The sequence below is a fragment of the Molossus molossus genome, unplaced genomic scaffold, assembly GCF_014108415.1.
Source record: "Molossus molossus isolate mMolMol1 unplaced genomic scaffold, mMolMol1.p scaffold_m16_p_20, whole genome shotgun sequence".
NCBI lineage: Eukaryota > Metazoa > Chordata > Mammalia > Chiroptera > Molossidae > Molossus > Molossus molossus.
Window position 1 is genome coordinate 43,303,395 of NW_023425356.1, and position 21,050 is coordinate 43,324,444.

Sequence of the window (21,050 nt, forward strand, 5' to 3'; positions counted from 1 at the left end):
AGACTGGTCTGACTTAGTCCTTGGTGCCAACCTCAAGTGGGCCTGTATCGCTGGCTGGCAGACATGGACCCGTTCTCTCTCCCACTCTCCTGGATGAACCCTCCATACCCTCTTTCTCTTCCGCCCTCCCACGCCTCCTCACCCCCTCGCAGCCGACGCCTCGCTTCCTGTTGTACCGAGAAGCAGCCCTGACAGCATCTCCTCAAGCTCCCCCCACATGTCCCCACCTGCACGCATGCGTCCATCCTTCCACTGTTCTGACCCACGGGAGCCAGCCCTGCCTTGGGCACTGAACCCCGTCCTCTCTCACTTGCTCAGGGACATCGCCGCAGAAACTAGCTCCACTCCTAACTTGTCAGTTCCCCCTTGGGTCACTTCTCTCAGGATACAAGCATAGTGTCCCCACTTCTCAGCTCCTTTACAGGGAGTCTCCTCGAATGAGCGGTCTACCTCAGTGCCTGCAGCTCTCTCTGGGAATGAGCGGTCTACCTCAGTGCCTGCAGCTCTCTCCTGGAATGAGCGGTCTACCTCAGTGCCTACAGCTCTCTCCTGGAATGAGCGGTCTACCTCAGTGCCTACAGCTCTCTCCTGGAATGAGCGGTCTACCTCATTGCCTACAGCTCTCTCCTGGAATGAGCGGTCTACCTCAGTGCCTACAGCTCTCTCCTGGAATGAGCGGTCTACCTCAGTGCCTACAGCTCTCTCCTGGAATGAGCGGTCTACCTCAGTGCCTACAGCTCTCTCCTGGAATGAGCGGTCTACCTCAGTGCCTGCAGCTCTCTCCTGGAATGAGCGGTCTACCTCAGTGCCTACAGCTCTCTCCTGGAATGAGCGGTCTACCTCAGTGCCTACAGCTCTCTCTGGGAATGAGCGGTCTACCTCAGTGCCTACAGCTCTCTCGGGAATGAGCGGTCTACCTCAGTTGCCTACAGCTCTCTCCTGGAATGAGCGGTCTACCTCAGTGCCTACAGCTCTCTCCTGGAATGAGCGGTCTACCTCAGTGCCTACAGCTCTCTCCTGGAATGAGCGGTCTACCTCAGTGCCTACAGCTCTCTCTGGAATGAGCGGTCTACCTCAGTGCCTACAGCTCTCTCTGGAATGAGCGGTCTACCTCAGTGCCTACAGCTCTCTCCTGGAATGAGCGGTCTACCTCAGTGCCTACAGCTCTCTCCGGGAATGAGCGGTCTACCTCAGTGCCTACAGCTCTCTCTGGGAATGAGCGGTCTACCTCAGTGCCTACAGCTCTCTCCTGGAATGAGCGGTCTACCTCAGTGCCTACAGCTCCCTCCTGGAATGAGCGGTCTACCTCAGTGCCTACAGCTCTCTCCTGGAATGAGCGGTCTACCTCAGTGCCTACAGCTCTCTCCTGGAATGAGCGGTCTACCTCAGTGCCTACAGCTCTCTCCTGGAATGAGCGGTCTACCTCAGTGCCTACAGCTCTCTCCTGGAATGAGCGGTCTACCTCAGTGCCTACAGCTCTCTCCTGGAATGAGCGGTCTACCTCAGTGCCTACAGCTCTCTCTGGGAATGAGCGGTCTACCTCAGTGCCTACAGCTCTCTCCGGGAATGAGCGGTCTACCTCAGTGCCTACAGCTCCTCTCCTGGAATGAGCGGTCTACCTCAGTGCCTACAGCTCTCTCTGGGAATGAGCGGTCTACCTCATTGCCTACAGCTCTCTCCTGGAATGAGCGGTCTACCTCAGTGCCTACAGCTCTGTCCTCGAATGAGCGGTCTACCTCAGTGCCTACAGCGCCTCTGCCCTGTTAGATCTACCCCGTCAGCTTTGGCTGCCCATGTGGCTAAACCACATGGTGGACCCTTAGCCTCATTTACCACGAGCTCTCAGTGGCATTTCAATAAGGGATCACTTTTCTCCTCGAAGCATTTCTTCCCTCGATCTCCAGAATGTCACGCCCTTCTGATTTCTTTAAATCTCTTTGCTCTCTTCCTTTCCTCTGTTTTGCTGAGCCCTCCCATGGCCCCTGCTTATTGGCACTGAGCCAGGCCGAGGCTCAGACTGGATTTCCACTAAGTGCTCTCTCTTGGTGACTCATTGTCGTGTGGCTTCCAATGCAGTCCATACATCTATCACTTTAGATGTTATGTTCTATCAAGACCTCCACCTCGAAGTGCAGACGCCTACATCCCGTCCAGAGCCGATACCCAGTCGCAGGCCTGAACCCCTGACTGCTCCCCTCAGACCTGTCTCATAGGCGTCCCTCTCAGGCCAGGGCAACTCCATCCTTCCCGTTGCTTGGGCCCCAAACCTTGGAGCTGTCTCCAACTCTTTTCTTTTTCTCACTTCTACATGCAATCTCCATGGCCAAATTATGTTGGCTGTAACTTGAAACACACCCAGAAACTGAGTTGACCATTTCTCACCATTTGCGGCCATTCTGGTCCAAACTACCATCATCTCCCAACCAATCACTGTGAAGCCTCCTAATGGGTCCTCCTTGGTCTATCATGGCTCCCACCAGCTTTCTTTTTTCTTTTTCTCTTTTAAAATGTATAATATGTTTTTATTAATTTCTCCAGAGAGAGAGGAAGGGAGAGAGAGAGAGAAACATTGATGTGAGAAACATCAACTGGCCTCTCCTCACTGAGGATCAGGCCCACCACCCGGGCATGTGCCCTGACCAGGAATCGAACTGGCGACCTCCTGGTGCAGGGGTCAACGTTCAACCACTGAGCCATACCAGCCGGGCTCACCAGCTTTCTTCAAACAACAGCCAGACTGACCAGTAAAGGCCCAGCTCCTTAAAGTGACCTGTAAGACCCCACATGATCTGCCTATGACCTTCTTCTCTCCACGGCTCACTCGATCACCCACCCAGGCCTCCGGTTCCCATGTTTCAGTCAAGCTCCCCCCAGGAGCTTTGCACTGGGCTTCCCTCTCCTGGCCCCACCCAGCTGTCTGCACATCTTGCTCTCTTGACTCCTTCGAGATTTTACATAACATTCATCTTAATGAGATTCAACTCCCCCAGATGATTCAACTGGCAACCCTCACTGCTACACTTCTAAGCCCTTCAACACTGTCCCAATTTTTTCATAGCCTTTCTCAAGGTCTAATGGATTCTTTTATTTATTTATTTATTTATTTACTTTTATTACATTTATTGGTGTGACAATGGTTAATAATAGTATATAAGTTTCAAGTGTGCATTTCTATGATATATGATCTGTAGATTGCATTGTGTGCCCACCACCCAAAGTCAGATCATCTTCCTTCACTGTATATTTGACCCCCTTTACCCTTTACTGCCCCGCCCCCTTCCCTCTGGTAGTCACCATACTGTTGTCTGTGTCTATGGGTTTTTGTTTTGGTGTCTCTTGCTTTCAGTTTTATATCCCACATGTGAGTGAAGTCATATGGTTCTTTACTCTTTCTGTCTGACATATTTTGCTTAGCATGACAGTGTCAAGATCCATCCATGTTGTTGCAAATAGTGGTATTTCATCTTTCCTTATGTCTGAGTAGTATTCCATCGTATATATGTACCACATCTTCTTCATCCAATCACCTACCCAAGGAAACTTCGGTTGTTTCCATGTTTTGGCCACTGTGAGCAATGCTGCAATGAATATAGGGGTGCCTATGTCTTTGCGAATAAATGTGCCATCTAATAGATTCTATAATTTGCTTACTTATTATGTTTATTTTAGGTGGGAGGCTTGAAATTAGATGTTTATTTCTCTCCCGTGCTACATGCTCTCTGCTCATCACAGCCATTTGGGAATTCAGGTTGCTGGAGGGTGGAGCTACCGTCATCTCGAATGTTGCTGGTTGCCTTGTGGGAGGGCAGAGGGAACTTGGTGTCTCAAAGAGGCAGATGCAGGCTCTTTCTGAAAGACACTCCTACCTCCTTGACCAGAAGTGACCCCATGGTTTCCACTATCCACCAGGGGCCAGGGAATAAAATCCTACCATATACTAAGAAGGCGGGAAACTGGAAAGAGTTGACGGGCAACAAACGATTGATAAACAGTCACTATTTATTAAATGAACAAAAGAATTGACTTGAGGGAGTGAGTTAGAGGTTTTTGCATTTGATGAATCCTTGTCTAATGGAAACTGAGAACAGAAAAGGAATATGATACGGGACTCAGTGACTAACATGATGTGCAGAGTGTGAGAAAGTCCAGTCTGACCATCAGATTTTCAGTCTGTGTGGGTGAAGGAAGGGTAATAGTGACTTAAATAGAGGGAAAAAAAGAGAAGGTGGAAATTTAGGAGTGCTCATAGGTACGTGCTAGGTGGAACACAGACAAGACAGCTGCATTTTGACCTCACGTGTTCCTGGATAAAATATACATTTTGGCATCAGGCCATTTGTTCAGTAGACTGTGTCTACTTCGTGGTCAGGCACTAGGGACCTGGCTGAGAACCACAGCTGGTCCCGGCTCTGAAGGCAGCTTACAACCTGTTATGGCTGCAATTTGCATGAGTGATCCCACAGCATCCCTCAGTGAAATGTTCGCATAGGACTTATCATAGAAGATACCTGCCCGGTCCAGGAGCACATCCTTCCCGGGGCTCCCTGCATCTGGTGACCAGGTGAGGAGGAGGTAGAGAGACCTGGCCCTCTGGACCTGGAGTTTTGTTCGTGCTGGTTTTAAACTACAAGTTCTATTTCTTTAACAGATACAGGGCTATTGACATTATTTCTTCTTGAGTAAGTTTTGGTAGTGTGCTTCTTTCGAGAAATTTTTCTATTGGGATGAAGTTGTGTATAATATTTTGTTACTATCGTTTCAATAGCTGTAGAATCTGTAGAAATGTCCTGTCTCCCATTCCTGGTTTTAGTAATTGGTGTCTCCTCTCCTTTTATTAACTGATCAGTCTGACTAGAGAGGATTACCAATTTTATTGATCTCGAACAATCAGCTCATGGTTTCATCGTTTTTCTCTATTGAATTTGTTTCCTTTTTTATTTATTCCTGTTCTAATATTTATCATTTCCTTTATTCTACTTACTTTGGGTTTACTTCGACGTTGTTTTCTTGTTTCTTAAGGTGCAAACTGAGGTCATTATTTGAGACCTTTCTTCTGGTATCATACAGACCTTCAGTGTTATAAGTTTCTTGGGGCGGAATTTGTGTATGTTCACTGATAAGACCCTGAAGTCTAAGAGAGTAATCGGCACATAGTAGGTACTAAATATGTGTCAAATTAATTCATTAATGTCTCCCATTTACCCCAAACCCTCTAAGAGTTCCCAGTGTATTCCAAATGCAGGCCACTGCTAACAGAACCTCCAAGGCCCCACACGCCGAGCCCCTCGCTGCTTCTCTGCTCTCCTTTCCTCTGTCCTTGTCGCAACGACACTGGCTTCTTCACTGTCCCTCGGACATGCCCGGCGGGCTCTCAGCTCAGGACCTTTGCGGGTACTGCTCTTCTGCCTGCCCCCCCATTTCTCCTGGTAAAAACTGACTGTACTCTGCACAGAGCCCCTGCCACCTCTCCCCCCCCCCCGCCCCCGATTCCTCCCAGATGAACACCTCTGGCTGAAGAGCTGAACCAGGACACTTTGGATCCTCATCCCCAGAGCAGACCCGGCTGAAGCCATCACACCTCCACCCTGACCCCCACTAGCCCCATCACCTTGGGGTGCCCGGTCAAAATCGATGCCTGTTTCTTTTTTTTATCCTCACCCGAGGACACTTTTTTTTTTCAATATTTTGTTCAGATAGAGTGGGAGGGAGAGAGAGAGAGAGAAACATCGACGTGAAAGGGACACATCGAGTGGCTGCCACCCACACAACCCAACCAGGGCCGGGGACAAACTGCAACCAAGGTATATGCCCTTAGCGGAAACCGAACCCGGGTCTCTCTGGACCGCAGGTCGACGCTCTAACCGCTGAGCCAAACCGGCCTGTTTCTAAAAGGCGATGACTGGAGTCGGCTAAGGCACGTTCACTTATGGCCCAGCCACCAGCCAATTGATACTTTCATTTTATTTGGATTTGTTTTATATACAGGGCATAACTTGTCTCCTTGTTTTCTAATGCAATGGCATAAAACTGCAAAGTATGCCTTTATATTTTTATAGTCACTTAAATTTTGTGTGTGTTTTTATCTCCATCCTCCACCCAGACCCTTCAATTAGATTTGTCCGAGGTTTTCGTGGCCTTTCCAAATGCGCACTGCTGAGCTGTGAGGCGGGACCAGGCTTGGTTCACCCTGGCTGCCAGAGCCCACGGACAGAGGGACACTGCTCCCCAGGAGCCCTAAGGAGACTGTCCCTCAAGATCCTGACCCTGTGGCTTCGCGCTCACGCTGGGGCATTCTGGAGTGAGGTCCTCCCCAGGCCTGTTGGTGCAGCGTCGGAAATGAATGGGAGGTGCGTTTTTACAGAAACTTCAAACGCCTCTCCTCGTCTTCGTGAATTACCTCTATGTTCAGGCAGCCGGGCTAGACATCTGCGAGGGAAGGCGTGTGCGTTTGGTGGCGGCCCTGCGAAGAAAAGGCCCCTTGTATCCTGGCCGACAACCGGGGTGGTGTGGCCCGGGAAGGCTGGCATGCGGAGCGCTGCAGCCAGCTCCCGACGGGCGGCAATGTGCAAGTGAGCCAGAGGGGGCGCCAGGGAGCTCGAGGCCCGTCCTTGTGCAAGAGAGGCCGGCAGGAAGCAAGGGCCCAGGAACACGGTGTGAAATCCCTGACCGTAGGGAGACTCGGACTCACCCTTCAGCGTCCAGCCCAACAGGCACCTCTGTTGGAAAGACTTCCCAGGCCCAGGCGGAGACAATGCCTCCTCCTGGCGTGGCCGTCCCACAGGGGCACCATCGGCGCCCCTCTGAGTTCTCCGGCATATACAGGGTGTGCTGAAAACCCAGCAGGAGACGGAGTGGGCAAGTCAGCATGGAAGCCCCGTGGCAAGTGGTAGCCAGCTCTTGCGGTCTCTAGAAACAACGCACGAGGAGAAACAAGCGGGCTAGGCTGGGCACCAGCAGGGGCATTCCCGGGACCCGTCGTCTCCTTGGGCAGCTAGGCGGAGGGGACAGGAAGTCTTCCGGGGGAGTCACTGCAGGGACCACACAGACGCGGGTCACGTCACCTTGGGAGGCAGGGCAGTAGGGTAGAGTCAGAAAATGCCAGGCGTGCAGGCTCGGAAGGGACAGGCTGGGGCAGCTTGCAGTCTAGTGACCCCGAGTGCAGCGCCGGTTGGAATCGAATCGCAGCTCCACAACGCAGTGACCGTGTGGCTGAGACCTGGGGAAGGTCTGAGCTGCCTTTGCCTCAGTAGCCCCAGTGTTTAAATAGGAATAACGTCGATGGCAGCCACCCGGTTGGAACGTGGGGAGGGTTACTGGAGACATAGCATGTGGGTGTTAGCATAGTGTTGGCTGAGTGAATGCTCACTGTTGGCTGTTGCCTTGAGTCTGGGAGGGGGGAGGGGCGCGTGCACACACACACACACACACACAGGCCCCTCCTGAGGAACTCAGCCACTTGCTGCCGAAGCCTGCACGATCTGGCCACTTGGGACGTTCTGAACACCAGTGCTGGGAGGTGGGGTGATACGTTGCAATGGGAGACATTTTAAGCACCTACTCTCTCTCTCCTACATCCCCAGCACCAGTGATTCTTCACCCCCTCTGGATCAGGCCCCTTTTGAGAAACGTGTGAGAGCTACGGATCCTCTTGCCTGCACAGTGCATAGCCCACATCTATGGCATTCCACACTTCAGTTCAGGGACATCGGGGTATGAACCCTGTTCCAAACGTTCCAACTCAGCCCGAGAGGCATCTCCCTGCGGTCTGCCTCCTCCCTCTGACGCCACACCTACAAAATAAACCTGCTTCTCTGGATCACACTCTGAAAATTAACGCTCAGAGAAAGTGTTGGTGTCAGTGCTGCAGCCTACGGAGTCCGTGGGGATGTCAAAGAGCCCCGTGGGCTATGTGTTCCCTAGAAACAGCATCAATAATGACAACGAAGGCAGCTGAGTCTCCCGGGCACTATTGTATTCCAGACACTGTGTTCAGCTCTTCATATGAATTATCTCATTAATCCTCTCAAGACCCCCGTGATAGGGATACCATCATGATCCCCATTTTATAAGTGAGGAGCCAAGGCACAGAGAGGTTAGGTACCTCACCCAAGGTCACACAGCTAGTGAGTGGTAAGATTCAAACCCAGTCCCAGAACCCTGCGGTCAGCCAGCATACCTTCTGGCCTCTCAGGGACATCCCAGTTACTATATGCCTGCCTCCTATTTTAATGTCCCAGACAGGCCTGGCACCTGTATGTCCAGGGAGAGAAACGATCTCCTTGCACCCCTAACCCCCAGCTAAATGGTCATGGGCATTTTTGAGCCAGCGACTACTTCAAAAAATTCTGGGAACACCTCTGCTCAAACCACAGCTCTGCAAAACATGCACACCAGAGTAGGGGAGGTGGGAGAAGGGGCCAGGGAGAGAAAGACATGCTTATCCGGGAAGTGCACACATGACAAGTGGCCGGTGGACTTGCGAGGGCAAGACAGAGGAGGGACTGGTGCTGGAAGAAGGAATAAGTGAGCGGGAGGGGCAGGGCCACCTGCAGGGGGACTGAGCGACCTTCCCGAGGAAGGAGGGAGGAGGCTGGCCTGCAGGAGGGGAGGCGGGCAGAGGGCCACCCCCTGTATTTCCCAGGCTGCTCTCTGGGATGCAGGCAGGAAGGTTGAGTGTGTTCCTTGGCCCCACCTCCTGAGCTCTCTCTGCAGCTGCTGAACTGGACACAAAGCGTGAGGGACAGAGACAGCGTCTCTGCTGATTTGCACCAAACTCAGGTTCCGGCTGCTGAGAGGTCCCTGGTGATAGAGCCAGGGCTGGGGGCCCACGCTGCGGTCTGCACTTCCCAGGTGAGCCACGGGTTGTGTCCTCGCAGAGGGGAAGGTGGGAGGGGGCCGTCCTGGGTGGACCTAGTGCAGTCTCCGCAGGGCCGGGAGCTGGACCCACCGGAGGCCAGACTTCTGCAAAGTGTCCACATAGGAGGTGGGGGAGCTGGGGGCTGCACTTGGGCCCCCCTGGCTGGCCAGTGTGGAGAAGTTCTGGGGCTGTGCTCTGGCAGCCTCTGGGGTCAGCACAGCTGGGAGCAGAGGGTCAGCCACACCATGGCATCAGCGTTCCTTCTCCCGACCAGGACTTCCTTAGCCTTTGCCAGAAAATCCCACCCGAGTCCCTGCCTTCCTCTCTGTCCTCATGTGGTCAAGAGAGAGCCTCTGGCAGCCACAGAGGGAGCAAAGCGGATGGGTTCGCAGGATGTGGCCGCAGGCAGGGGCGGGGTTTCCCAGCTGAAAAGGTGGTCTCTTGGCACAGGGCCTGTGCTGCCCCAAGGGGCTCACCTGTGGCCCAGAGGAAGAGAACGAGACACATGTCACGTAAAACAGGCTCCGTGTGCTGGAGGCGGGTGGGCAGTGGGTGAGGTAAGCGGTCTGCAAACAGTTCCCGTGAACATGCACAGCATGTGGCCCAGAGAAGGACAGACCCTGAGAAAGCTGTTTCCATCACACGCAGCACAACTTTGCTGTCCCTGCTAATGGCCACAGTCCCTGATCCAGTTTTGCTGGCCTGAGTATGTCACAGTCAGCTGGCTAGTGCTGTCTCCCCTCTATCACACACACACACACACACACACACACACACACACACACAGCCACTCTCTAAGAACCACTATGCTGAAAATATCTCAAACCTGGTTCCCTATCAAGAGAGATGCCAGCCACACTCTGACATGTTATGGGGACAGAGCAGAGAGGGAAGAGGGATCCCTGGGCTGCAGGGCACAAAGGGACCTGAGACACTCACACCCCGGTCACTACTGCGTTGTGTCCTCCCTCCATCTATGACTTCTGCATCCAAGTAGAAAGTGAGGGTGTCTCCCCGCTGCTCCCCATTCCACACACACAGTAGCCAAGCTATGACCAGGCAGGGGCTGCAGGAAGAGAGGGTGATGAGACGAGGGCTAGTCCAACAGGACAGGACACCACCTTCCTGTGAGCCTTGACGCCGCCCAGACACCTCCGAAGTCCCGCTGAGAGCAGAGGTGTGCCCACACGGGGAACAAAGCACGGGTCACTGAGCACCAGGCACGTGCCCAGGCTGCAGGCAGACTCTACGGTAGGAGTTTTCCATCTTGCAGGTGAAGAAACCAAGGCTCAGAGATGTGGGGTGCACAGGTATAGTTTGGACTGTTTGGTAAATATCAGTTGAATGAATGGATACATCTTGCAGAGGGTAATAGAACGGCTCCCGGCTCAGGGGGAGCACATGGGACCTCTTATCCCCTCGGAGCCCGCAGTGCAAGGGGGTTGGAGGAGCAGAGAAGAAGCTTTCGGAAAGGAAATACTCAGGCACGAAGACTCTTGACCATCCCAGGCAGGGGGCTCCGCAGCCTGTGGCCTCTCTCTCCTGCGAAGGGTAATCTGGGTCACCAGGAGCAGGGAGGAGCTCAGCGGTGAGCTCTGTAGCCAAGGTTCCTTGGCCCAGAAAACACAGGGGGCTTTGATGCCTGCCGAGCACAGCGGCTCTTCCCAGGATGCTGTGGCTGCTCTTGGGCAGGGCCCAGGCCCAGGGCGGGCCTCAGTCTGGAGGCCACATCTGGGAGGCCCCGCAGCTCCAGGTTAACATAAGGAGCTAGAAGTTAGGAACCCCGGGCTGCTGTCTCTGTGGCCTTGAGCAGGTAAATAACCCCTTTAAGCCTCAGTTTTCTGGTCTGTAAAATGGAAAGAACAACATCCTAGCCATAGCATGCATCTTGAAGGCTGCTGGGAGGAGGGAATGACAGCCCTTGGAGTGCCGGGCGTTGCCTGGCTCCCACTGTCCAGAAAAGGCAGCTGCTCGTGTCTACCACACTAGCACCTCTGGGTTCTCGGGGGGTCCCCTCCAGACCAAAGCACACTCAGGCCTCTGGCGAGAAGTGCCCCCCAGACCCCCAGCACCCGCCTTTCACTACAGCCGCTCCTTAGCAATGGGTCACTACACAGCAATCCCGATTCCCCGACCCCAGCTGGCTTACTTTGTTTTATGCTTTGCTGTCGAAACCCTAAGTCCCAGCCTCTGGGGGAGCGGGGGACAGGCACGCCTGGGGTGCATGTGGGGGATGCCAGGAATCCATGAGGCCATGGGATAAATACAGCACACTCGAGGGGGGGAGTTACACATTTAAACGGAAGGTAACCTAAAACACTACTTTTTATACTTTTTATATTAAAACAAACATGACACAGAACGTGCGTCCTCCTGAACATTTGAGATAAAGTGATGTTAAAGGCAGTTCAAGTCCACGGGAGCCTTCTCCCAGGTGCTTACGCCCACCCCGCCCGGCACTGGGGGTTCTTCACCTCCAAGGCCCGGGAAGCCCAGTGTGAGCATGAGGTGCGCTGGTGTCTTCTTGTGAACACCCTGGCTTCTTCCTGACTCACCCATCCCCCCAGGGGCTTGTCTTTGGAAGAGGGGGCCACGCAGCCCAGTGCCTGGGACGTAGGCCCAGCCGACACCGTCAGCAGATGGCAGACTGGCACTTCTGGCAGGGACAGCGAGAGCCAGCCTGGCTTTCAACTCCTATCTGGCCGGATAAAGAGGCCTGGAGAGGACGAGACCTTGCGTCCCAGCCTCACATCTAGCCTTGGCACAGGCTAGCAGTTGGGGTTTGAGCCCCCTGGACAGGGCTGGGCCCAGCTGGCTGGCACTCAGCAAATGGCCCGCCCTTCCACCCCCCAGAGCATTGCTGCTGGGATCCTCCAACACGGGACCTCTGCAGGGACTCAGGCGGACTGCGGGTGTTCGCAGGCCCTGCCCCTCCTTCCGCTGTGGGGCCCCCAGCTGGAAGCAGAGCAGTAGTGAGGACCTCAGGCCACGGCAGGGAGGGTGGTCCCGCACACCCTTTGTGATTTGCTCCCCACCCCGTCCTTGTTGCAGGAATCCTGAGTCAAGTGGAGGCTTTGCTAGGAGGAGGAAGAGGTGTCGGACCCCATGGCAGAGGTGGACCTCCAGGACAGGTGGGGCCAAGAGTCTCCTACCTGCAGCTTGAATGAGGAGCCTCATCAGCTGGGGAAGCTGAGCATGAACTTAGAGAGTGAAGATGAGGATGCGAGGGAGGCACGAGAGGAAGCAGGCACCGGTGACCCAGATCACCCCGCCTGCCCAAGGGGCAGCTCACAAGTGGCCCGGGACAGTACTGACTTGCCACGGCAGCAGCCATGCCGGGGGGAGGAAGAGAAATTCTCTGACTCTAGTGCTGGAGTTGTGGGGAAAAAATCAGTGGCGATGGCTAGGAAGTCCTGCGGAGAAAGAGGTGAGTCAAAGACCACGCAGGCCCAGGACGCCCCCAGAGCGTGCGGGGCTCACAGGGCCCTCTTCAGTGGCCTTTCACACAGGTGGTTTGGTAGGAAACAGCCGCATAGGGACTCATTATCTGCAGGCGATGATGGAGACTCGAGGGCAAACCTGGCCACCTTGGGTGTCCCATCCAGCCTCCTTGGTTCCGGAAGATATTTCTGTGCACAAAGAGGTGTAGACATGTCCCCAGACAATTCCTTCCCAGCGTGTGTCCCCAAGCCAGGAGGTAGTTGGAACCTCCCCCTGCAGGAGACATGCACAGGAGCCCAGGGGTCGTCCCCACCGGCCGGCTTGGCAGTGGCGGGGCTGGCAAAAGCGAGGAGTGGCCGGAAAGGCCAGAGACCGGCCGGTGGGGGTGGGCAGGGGGAGACGCGTCCCTACAAGAGCCTACGGGGCAGCCAAGCCTTCCAGAAGCCCAGCAACCCCGGGAGCCCCGTGCAGACGCGAGGCGCCAAGCCCTACGCTTGCGAGCTGTGCGGGAAGGCCTACTCCCACCGGGGCACGCTCCAGCAGCACCGGCGCCTGCACACGGGGGAGCGGCCCTACCGGTGTCCCTTCTGCGACAAGTCCTACACCTGGTCCTCAGACCACCGCAAGCACCTCCGCACCCACACAGGTGAGAAGCCCTACGCGTGCCCGGACTGCGGGAAGGCCTTCGTGCGCTCCTCGGACTTGCGCAAACACCAGCGCAGCACGCACAGCAACGACAAGCCCTTCCCTTGCGCCCAGTGCGGCCAGACCTTCAACAAGCCGCTGTCCCTGCTGCGCCACCAGCGCACGCACCTGGGCGAGAAGCCCTTCCGCTGCCCCGCCTGCGGCCGCGAGTTCGCGGTGGCCAGCCGCATGATGGAGCACCAGCGCGTGCACTCGGGCGAGCGGCCGTTCCCCTGCGCCACCTGCGGCAGGCGCTTCACCAAGTCCTCCAACCTGACGGAGCACCAGACGCTGCACACCGGCCGGCGGCCCTTCCAGTGCGCCGACTGCGGCGTGGCCTTCGCGCAGCCCTCGCGCCTCGTGCGCCACCAGCGCATCCACACCGGCGAGAGGCCCTTTCTTTGCGCGCAGTGCGGCCAGGCCTTCGCTCGCTCCTCCACCCTGAAGCGGCACCAGCAGATCCACTCCGGGGAGAAGGGCTTCCTCTGTGCCCAGTGCGGCAGGGCCTTCCGTGTTGCCTCGGAGCTGGCCCAGCACATTCGGGTGCACAACGGGCAGAGGCCCTACCAGTGTGAGGACTGCGGCCAGGCCTTCACCAGGTCCAATCACCTCCAGCGGCACCGCGCCAAACACGGCACCTGCAAAAAGGAGCCACCCCCTCCTGTCACGAGTGATGGCGCTGTCAGTACCTCTCAGGGGAGGCGAAGACACGGGCAGCCTCACTGCTGGGAACCCTCCTCTGTGGACAAGCCCATGCTTGGGATTGCCACCTAGCCCCCGGTAGCCCCTCCCTGCAGTGGGTCACCGGCGGGGATCCTTTTGATTTCTGCTTGCTCTCTTGTGTAAAAAGGAGCTGAAGGCTAGCATCCAGGTGTGCGGTTTCCTGTATCTTTCTTCTGCATCTCAGAGGTCATACCCAATTGGGAAAAGGATAAGAAAAGGTAGTGGGAGCTGATCAAGGGTTGAGTTCCTTGGTAGGAGGACTCTAATCAGTGGAAATGGTAGAATTATTGCTGGGCACTGTGCAGGGCTTCAGGGATGCAGGAGGAAACAGACAGCCCTGTCCTGCCCTGGAAGCCAGATGTGGGTACGAGGAAGGAGGGTCAGGGCCGGTCCTCCTCAGAGAAAGGTACTTCTCAGTGTTTGCACGAATAAAGGAAGCCCAGAAGTGGGCTCTGTGAGGAACTCGCCCAAAGCAGCAAAACCTACCTGGGGAAACTCAATCCCAGTCAGTCTCTTTTCTGCTGAACTTACTTTACCCTCAGGAATGTCTTTAGGAGTTGTGGCTTTGAAGAAGAGCTTTATCTTTTTTTTTACTCCTCACCCAAAGATATGTTCATTGATGAGAGAGAGAGAGAGAGAGAAGAGCGAAATATCAATGTGAGAGAGAAACATCAATCAATTGTCTTCTGTACTCGCCCGGACCGGGGATCAAACCCACAACCTAGGTATGTGTGCTAACAGAATCGAACCCTCAGTGTTTCGGTTCACTGTATGATGCTCTAACCAATTGAGCCACCCAGCCAGGGCGAAGAGGGACTTTATCTTAAAGAGAGGGAGGGTTATGTTCTGTGTTTAGGAACCAGCTATTCTAGAAACCCGAACAGCCTTCGCATCGGAAAAAGAAACCCCTCCTCTTTGTAGAGAACTTAGTAACTGGATCTAAGCTGAGTCTCGCTCACAAAGTCCGCACGTGCCTCCTCTCTGGACACCTTGGTTCCGGTTCCTTCCCTGGGAGCTGAAATCATGTGTAATATTTACAGAGAGATATTTGAAGTTTCGCCATAGGGGCCAGACCATAGTTCAGGAGAACTTCCAGGTTCATTTCAGTTTGCCAGGGTCATTAGCTCCAATTCAAGTAAATAAAATCAAGTGCCAACTGGCTTACCTGTGTGTACAATCATTAAAACCAGGTTTGAAAACCTACAGGACTCACTGTTATTCTCTAATGACATTATTGGAAATTTGCATTACCAATAGCCATTCTTCAAAGTATGTGGATTTTGTGTAGTTTAAAGTCAGTAGTTCTGAGCAGCCTCGTTGGACTTCCCAGAGTGCCCTTGATGCACAGGGACAAACAGCACTTCTAATCTTAGCAAAGTCAGATAAGATAGTTGACAAGAATGTATAGTCCTCTCTCTTTTTTTTTTTTTTTTTATCCTCACCCGAGGATATTTTTCCATTTTTTGTACAGATAGAGTGGGAGGGAGAGAGAGGAAGGGAGAGAGAGAGAGAAACATCGACGTGAAGGGACACATCGAGTGGCTGCCACCCGCACGACCAACCAGGGCCGGGGACAAACTGCAACCGAAGTACGTGCCCTTAGCGGGAACTGAACCCGAGTCTCTCCGGACCGCAGGCTGACGCTCTAACCGCTGAGCCAAACTGGCCAGGGCTATAGTCCTCTCCTTTTGAGGATATCTTTATTGTAGTCCTAAAATCGCCACCAAAGTGTGCCAAATCTGAATCTCTCTTAGATTTCACCTTATATGGACTCAGAGTATGACTGCTAAGTAGCATGGTCGTGGTTGACACACGGGACCGAAAGAGAAGTGATATATGGCGTCATGCCTTGTTTGAAGCGAGTAATCTGGATGAGATCACAACACAATTAGACTAAAAATAAGCTCAAACTACCAGAACACCTCCTGACTCGGATACAGTTGACTCAAACCAGCAAGCAGGCTTCGATGTGGTCCTGCAACCTCATTTCTGCAGACGAGATGCAGGCCCTAGGTGTGGCTTCCAGGTGGGCACACCTTTGGGGAAAGAATGCGTGTACTTTTTGTTACTAGGCAGAAGAACTAGGTTAGCTTGCGCTGGGTGTCTTTGGAGCTGTACACTGTGCTTCTGGTGTACAAGGGCATATAATATAATATCCTCAATGGGCTGAAGAGAGGGCTGCTAATTCTTCCCTGCCTATCACACAATCAGGTTACATTTTAAGGAAAATTCTCCCAGCCAGTCCTTCCTCACATCAGCTGAAGGCTCACGCTGAGGAGCTGTGGTGAGGGAATGCAGTCCCAGTACTGTAGTCCCATGTCGCTGAATGGGCAGGGTGCACAGTGGGAGGCAACAATGCACAGAGTGGAGAAGCCAATACAATAGGGAGGCCAAGCAGCTGCAAGGCGTCTTGGCACAAATTCTGCCCAATCGAGAGAGACTGTCCGTCCAAAATGGCAGCAGTTGAATCCTCTGTTTGCAGAAGAACCGATGCTAGAGTACAGATTATTCTGGCTCAGATTATTGCCCCAGATGAGGCTGAGCTACTTTTCTATAAACCTACTTCACATCGCAGCAGAGGACCTTACTTCCCTCGTACGTAGCTAAATCGGAGGAGCACCTCTTTTGTGACTGCATTTAAAGCTTCTCTCTGGACCAGTGTTTTCCCCACAGTTTAGTTTGCCAAAATGAATGTGGATGTACCCAGTAAAAATGTTCATTTATAAGTTTCCACTTAATACAAATTCATCCGATGTGGACCAGAGTCCGCAGTCATCATGAGCCACCTCCTTTAAATAATGACAGTCGCTAACACTTAGCCAGGATTTGGGGTGCCAGGAACTGTGTTAAATATTTCACATATATTAACTACTTAGATTTTAAAGTGAAATTATGGTGACTATTATCCCCATTTTTAAGATGAGGAAATCAAGACACAAACAGGTTCTATTGCCCAAAATATCATAGCTGGAGAATAGCATGAAAGCGGTTGACATCCATTCAGTGGCTCTGGAGACTCCTCCTAACCACAGGATGAAAGGCCTCTGTTTGGCAGAGAAGAAGAACCTGAAACTCTTGGCGACATGCATTTGAAAAGTGGGTAACCATGAAGTCAAGAAAAGATAAAGGTTGAAACACAGCAGAACAGAAAGCGTGGTGTGACTCAGGGAAGACCTATGGATTCCTTACGAATGGTTTGGGGGAAGCTTGGATTGGCAGCTGTTAATCATTAACTCCTTAGAAACACTGTCCATAGGTGGCCAGGAGGAAGGGATTGGAGATACGGGGCTGAGGGTTCCTTGAAGGCCCAGCACTGTTTGATCTCACTGACTAAACAGACTTTGTGTCTGCGCTGTACACAGAGAAACACACTGGCGCTCTTGGTTCTCAGCACCTACACAACGTTTTATGGTCGGAATGAATGCACTTTGAGCAGCTATATTACCCCTGACACAAACACAATAGATCACCCAGGAGTTCCAACTAGGTCTTAAAAATTCTTGCTGGGAAAGAAGTTTTGTGCAAAGCATCAATTTAATTGATGGAATGCACAAGCAGATGTCATTGCTAGACTCAGAACCCGACTGTGAGCCACAAACTCAATGACACATGGAAATATTGCCGAAGATGCAATGACTCAGCGCTACAGCAAATCAGAAGAGGGGATCTTCTTCAAGTTGAGAGGGAAGCTTATTTTCAACATTAGTTGCCCTCTCTCCAGTCTGCATCAAACCATACCAGAGCAATTAACATTCTTTCATTATGGCTGGGTAATATTTTTATTTCTCTCTCCTTTTTATTTTCGCCTTAACCGCTCCCTGCACCCTCCGTCAAATTGGCTCGGAGTTTCACTGTCTCAGGAGGATCGGGCACTCAGTAGATTGGCTCAGCAAATGAATGGAGCTTTTGTAGAACATCAGCTATAATTAAGATGGAAAGAAAAAGCAGACCTCTTCTGTAAAGCAAAGTAGATGTAGAGGAGGCCAGAGACAAGGAGGGAAGCGAGGGTCCTTTGTGGTGGCTCTGATGAAGTCGAGGGTAAGTGGGATAGCAGATAAGATGGGATGCTTGTGACTTCAGAGGTGGAGTCAATAAGGCTTGGTGACAGGATATTAACAGCTACCATGTAATGAGCACTTTCTAGGGGTCAGGCACTACATTTATTATCCCAATGAATCCTTACAACAATCTGTTAGGAGAGACCCTTGAAAAATATTCCCACATGGGATATGCAACAATTTTTCTTTCCAGGGAAATGGATAAGAGGAATAGATTGGGGCTGTTATCTATTGTTGGTCAGCAAGGGTCACCGAGGTCTAAGAAACAGGCCGCACGTCGGCCTGGAGGAGAATGTGCAACAAGTCCCTGCCCTTTGGCTTAGAAATTACGCTTGCTTACGTGTTTATCTTCCGTAATTGTGGTGGTTTACAAAACATACCCACTTATATGTGGACTGTAAAAAAGTCAGACTCATGGAAACAACCAGGGGCTGGAGGTGGGGGAATTGGGGAGATGTTGGTCATCTAATTTCAGCTGTAAGGTGAGTACAACCTGAGGATCTAATGGAAAATATGGTGCTTATAGTTGATAACACTCTGTTGTGTAACTAAAACGTGTGAGATGATGGATGTGTGTGTGGGGGGATCCCTTAACAACGTATATGTATATCAAGTTACCCGATGTGCACTTTGCCTGCCTTATGATTTTATGTCAATTATGCCTCAATAAAGCTGGAACTTGAAAAAAACACAAAAAACAAAGACTAAAACATTATTTTTAAGTAAACATTTAAAAAAATATGCCCGCAAATTTCATGACACTTTTCCCTTCAAGAAGTGGAACCTAATTTCTCTCTTCTTTTGTGTAGGCAGGACTCTGACCCAATTCCAATGAAGGGAATAAGCAGGTGTCAGCACAACTTCTGAAGCTCATCATAAAAGGCATTGGGATTCCAAGCTCGCTCTCTCTCTCTCTCTCTCTCTCTCTCTCTCTCTCTCTCTCCCCCCCCCCTCTCTCCCTCTCTCCCTCTCTCCCTCTCTCTCTGGAACCAACTATCATTACATTGGCATAACTTGAACAATCTGACAACCCCTTGATGTGATTCACTGAGAAGAACACGACATCACTCACATACTCTTCCTGCCAAATATGCATAACCCTAACCTAATCACGTGTGAACCACTGGGCAAATCCAAATTAGGAACAAGAAATGAAATACCTGACCTGTACTCTTAGGTCAATGTCATGAAAAAGAAAGAAAAGCTAAGGAACTGTTCTAGATGAAAGGGGACTAAAGAGACATGGTGACAACTAAATGCAATGTGTGTCCTGGGTCAGGGAAAAAAAATGGCTAGAAAGAACTTAATTAGGAAAATTGGTGAAATTTTCTATATCTATGTTAAGTTTCCGGAATTTGGTAATTATACCATGGCTACATAAGAAAAGATCTTTGTTCTTGGGAGCTACATGTGGGAATACTTAGGATCAATGGCTCAGACTGTCTGCAAATTACTTTCAAATGGTTCAGAGGGAAAAAATTATGTGACAAATTATCAGTACATATGAATACTAAGAGGGGAGGGAGGAGAGAGAGAAAGAAAGCGAATGTAGCAAAGTGTTAATAATTGATGGATCTGGGTGAAGCTCACACAGGAGGTCATGTACTGTTCTAGCATCTTTGCTGCTGGTTTGAAATTTTTTCAAAAGAAAATGTTTAAAGCATCTTTCATAAGTTTCAGTAAGGTTTTAGGGAAATGGACATTTTCATACTTTTTTAGAAGAAATGCAAATTAGTACTGTTCTTTGGAGAGTACTATAATAATATTATATAGATATATGATAATAAATATAAAAGTAAATATAAAAAATATATAAATAATATAAGTAAAGATGACCACGTCTATATCCTATAACCCAGCAATTCAAATGGGATGTGGGAAGAAAATAATAGAACTTTAAATTTATTTATTTTATCTTTTAAGAAAAAAAAAAATAGCCCTGGTTAGTTTGGCTCAGCGGTTAGATCATCGGCCTGTGGACCAAAGAGTCCCGGGTTCGATTCCAGTCAAGGGCACATACCTCGGTTGCAGTTCGTCCCCAGCCCCGAATGGGGTCATGTGGGAGGCAACCAATCGATGTCTCTCTCTCACATCGATGTTTCTCTTTCTCTCTTTTCCTCCCTCTCTCCCTCCTGATCTATCTGAAGATAAATGGAAAAATATCCTCGGGTGAGGATTTTAAAAAATTACGATTTATACTAGACATTATATAATGTATGATAGGACATTTATACAATTTATAAATAAACGTAGAAATGTTGGGGATAGGAAATTACATTTTTTAATTGGGAGAGCAAACTGCTGAACGAAGAGCAGGGATTCAAACACGCATGAGGAGATATGTATACGATGTGTAAGAATAGGAACTGCAGCCTGATTTGTAATAGGGAAAATTTGGAAACGTCCTGAATACTCCTCAGTAAGAGAACATAGAAATCAATTGCGTTTTATTCACATGATGGGATACTAAGTATCAGTTACAATGAATGAAATAGCGTTAGAAGTATCTACAGGGATAGGTTAGAAAATGTTGAGTAAAAAAACAAGTTGCAGAGCAAGAAGGACACACTATTAAACACTATGTGTTGTCTGTGGATATTTAAATCTGTCCTAAAAACAAAAGCACTTGCCTCTGGGAGTGATAGAGGAGATGAGCACCAGAGAAGAGATTATACAAAGTTGAAAAACAATTTGTAGAGTCTTATTTCTTTACCCCTCCATCCAATAAGAGATCTGAAGAGAATATTACTCATTGTTAATGTTGGTTAATTCCATGTGGCAGATAGACAGAATTTGCTCTATTATTCTTTGAACTTTTCTGTACATTTTGCTTTTTCCAAAAAGCAAAGCAAACCTGAAGTTTTTAGGATCACAATTCTCATGTTTGTAGCAGCACTATTTACAATAGCTAAGATCTGGAAACAGTCCAAATGTCCATCAGTAGACGAATGGATAAAAAAGCTGTGGTACATATACACAATGGAGTACTATGCAGCTGTAAGAAAGAAAGATCTCTTATCCTTTGAGACGACATGGAGGGACCTGGAAAGTATCATCCTAAGCAAAATAAGCCAGTCAGAGAAAGACAAGTATCCTATGATCTCACTTATTTGTGGAATAAAATGAACATAACAGTCTGAGGAATGGAGTAGTCCCAGAGACGTGGAAGTGGGGTACAGACTGACAATCCCCAGAAGAGAGGGTGGTGGGGGAGAGATAAACCACAGAACTTATATGCATATATGCATGAACAATGGACATGGACAACAAAGCTGGGGACAGGGTGG

The 21,050-nt window shown here is 50.9% G+C and overlaps 1 protein-coding gene across 1 annotated transcript; it reads left to right on the forward strand.

The window, feature by feature from the left end:
- The first annotated feature begins 11,962 nt into the window (after window positions 1–11,962).
- On the forward strand, window positions 11,963–13,756 carry ZNF648 (zinc finger protein 648). Its single transcript, XM_036271996.1, has one exon. The coding sequence runs from the start codon at window positions 11,963–11,965 to the stop codon at window positions 13,754–13,756; it is 1,794 nt and encodes a 597-aa protein (XP_036127889.1).
- Window positions 13,757–21,050: the final 7,294 nt, after the last annotated feature.

What these genes read in the sequence shown, in the direction of transcription:
- ZNF648 (XM_036271996.1), top strand. Translation starts at nt 11,963, where the DNA reads ATGGCAGAGGTGGACCTCCAGGACAGGTGGGGCCAAGAGTCTCCTACC.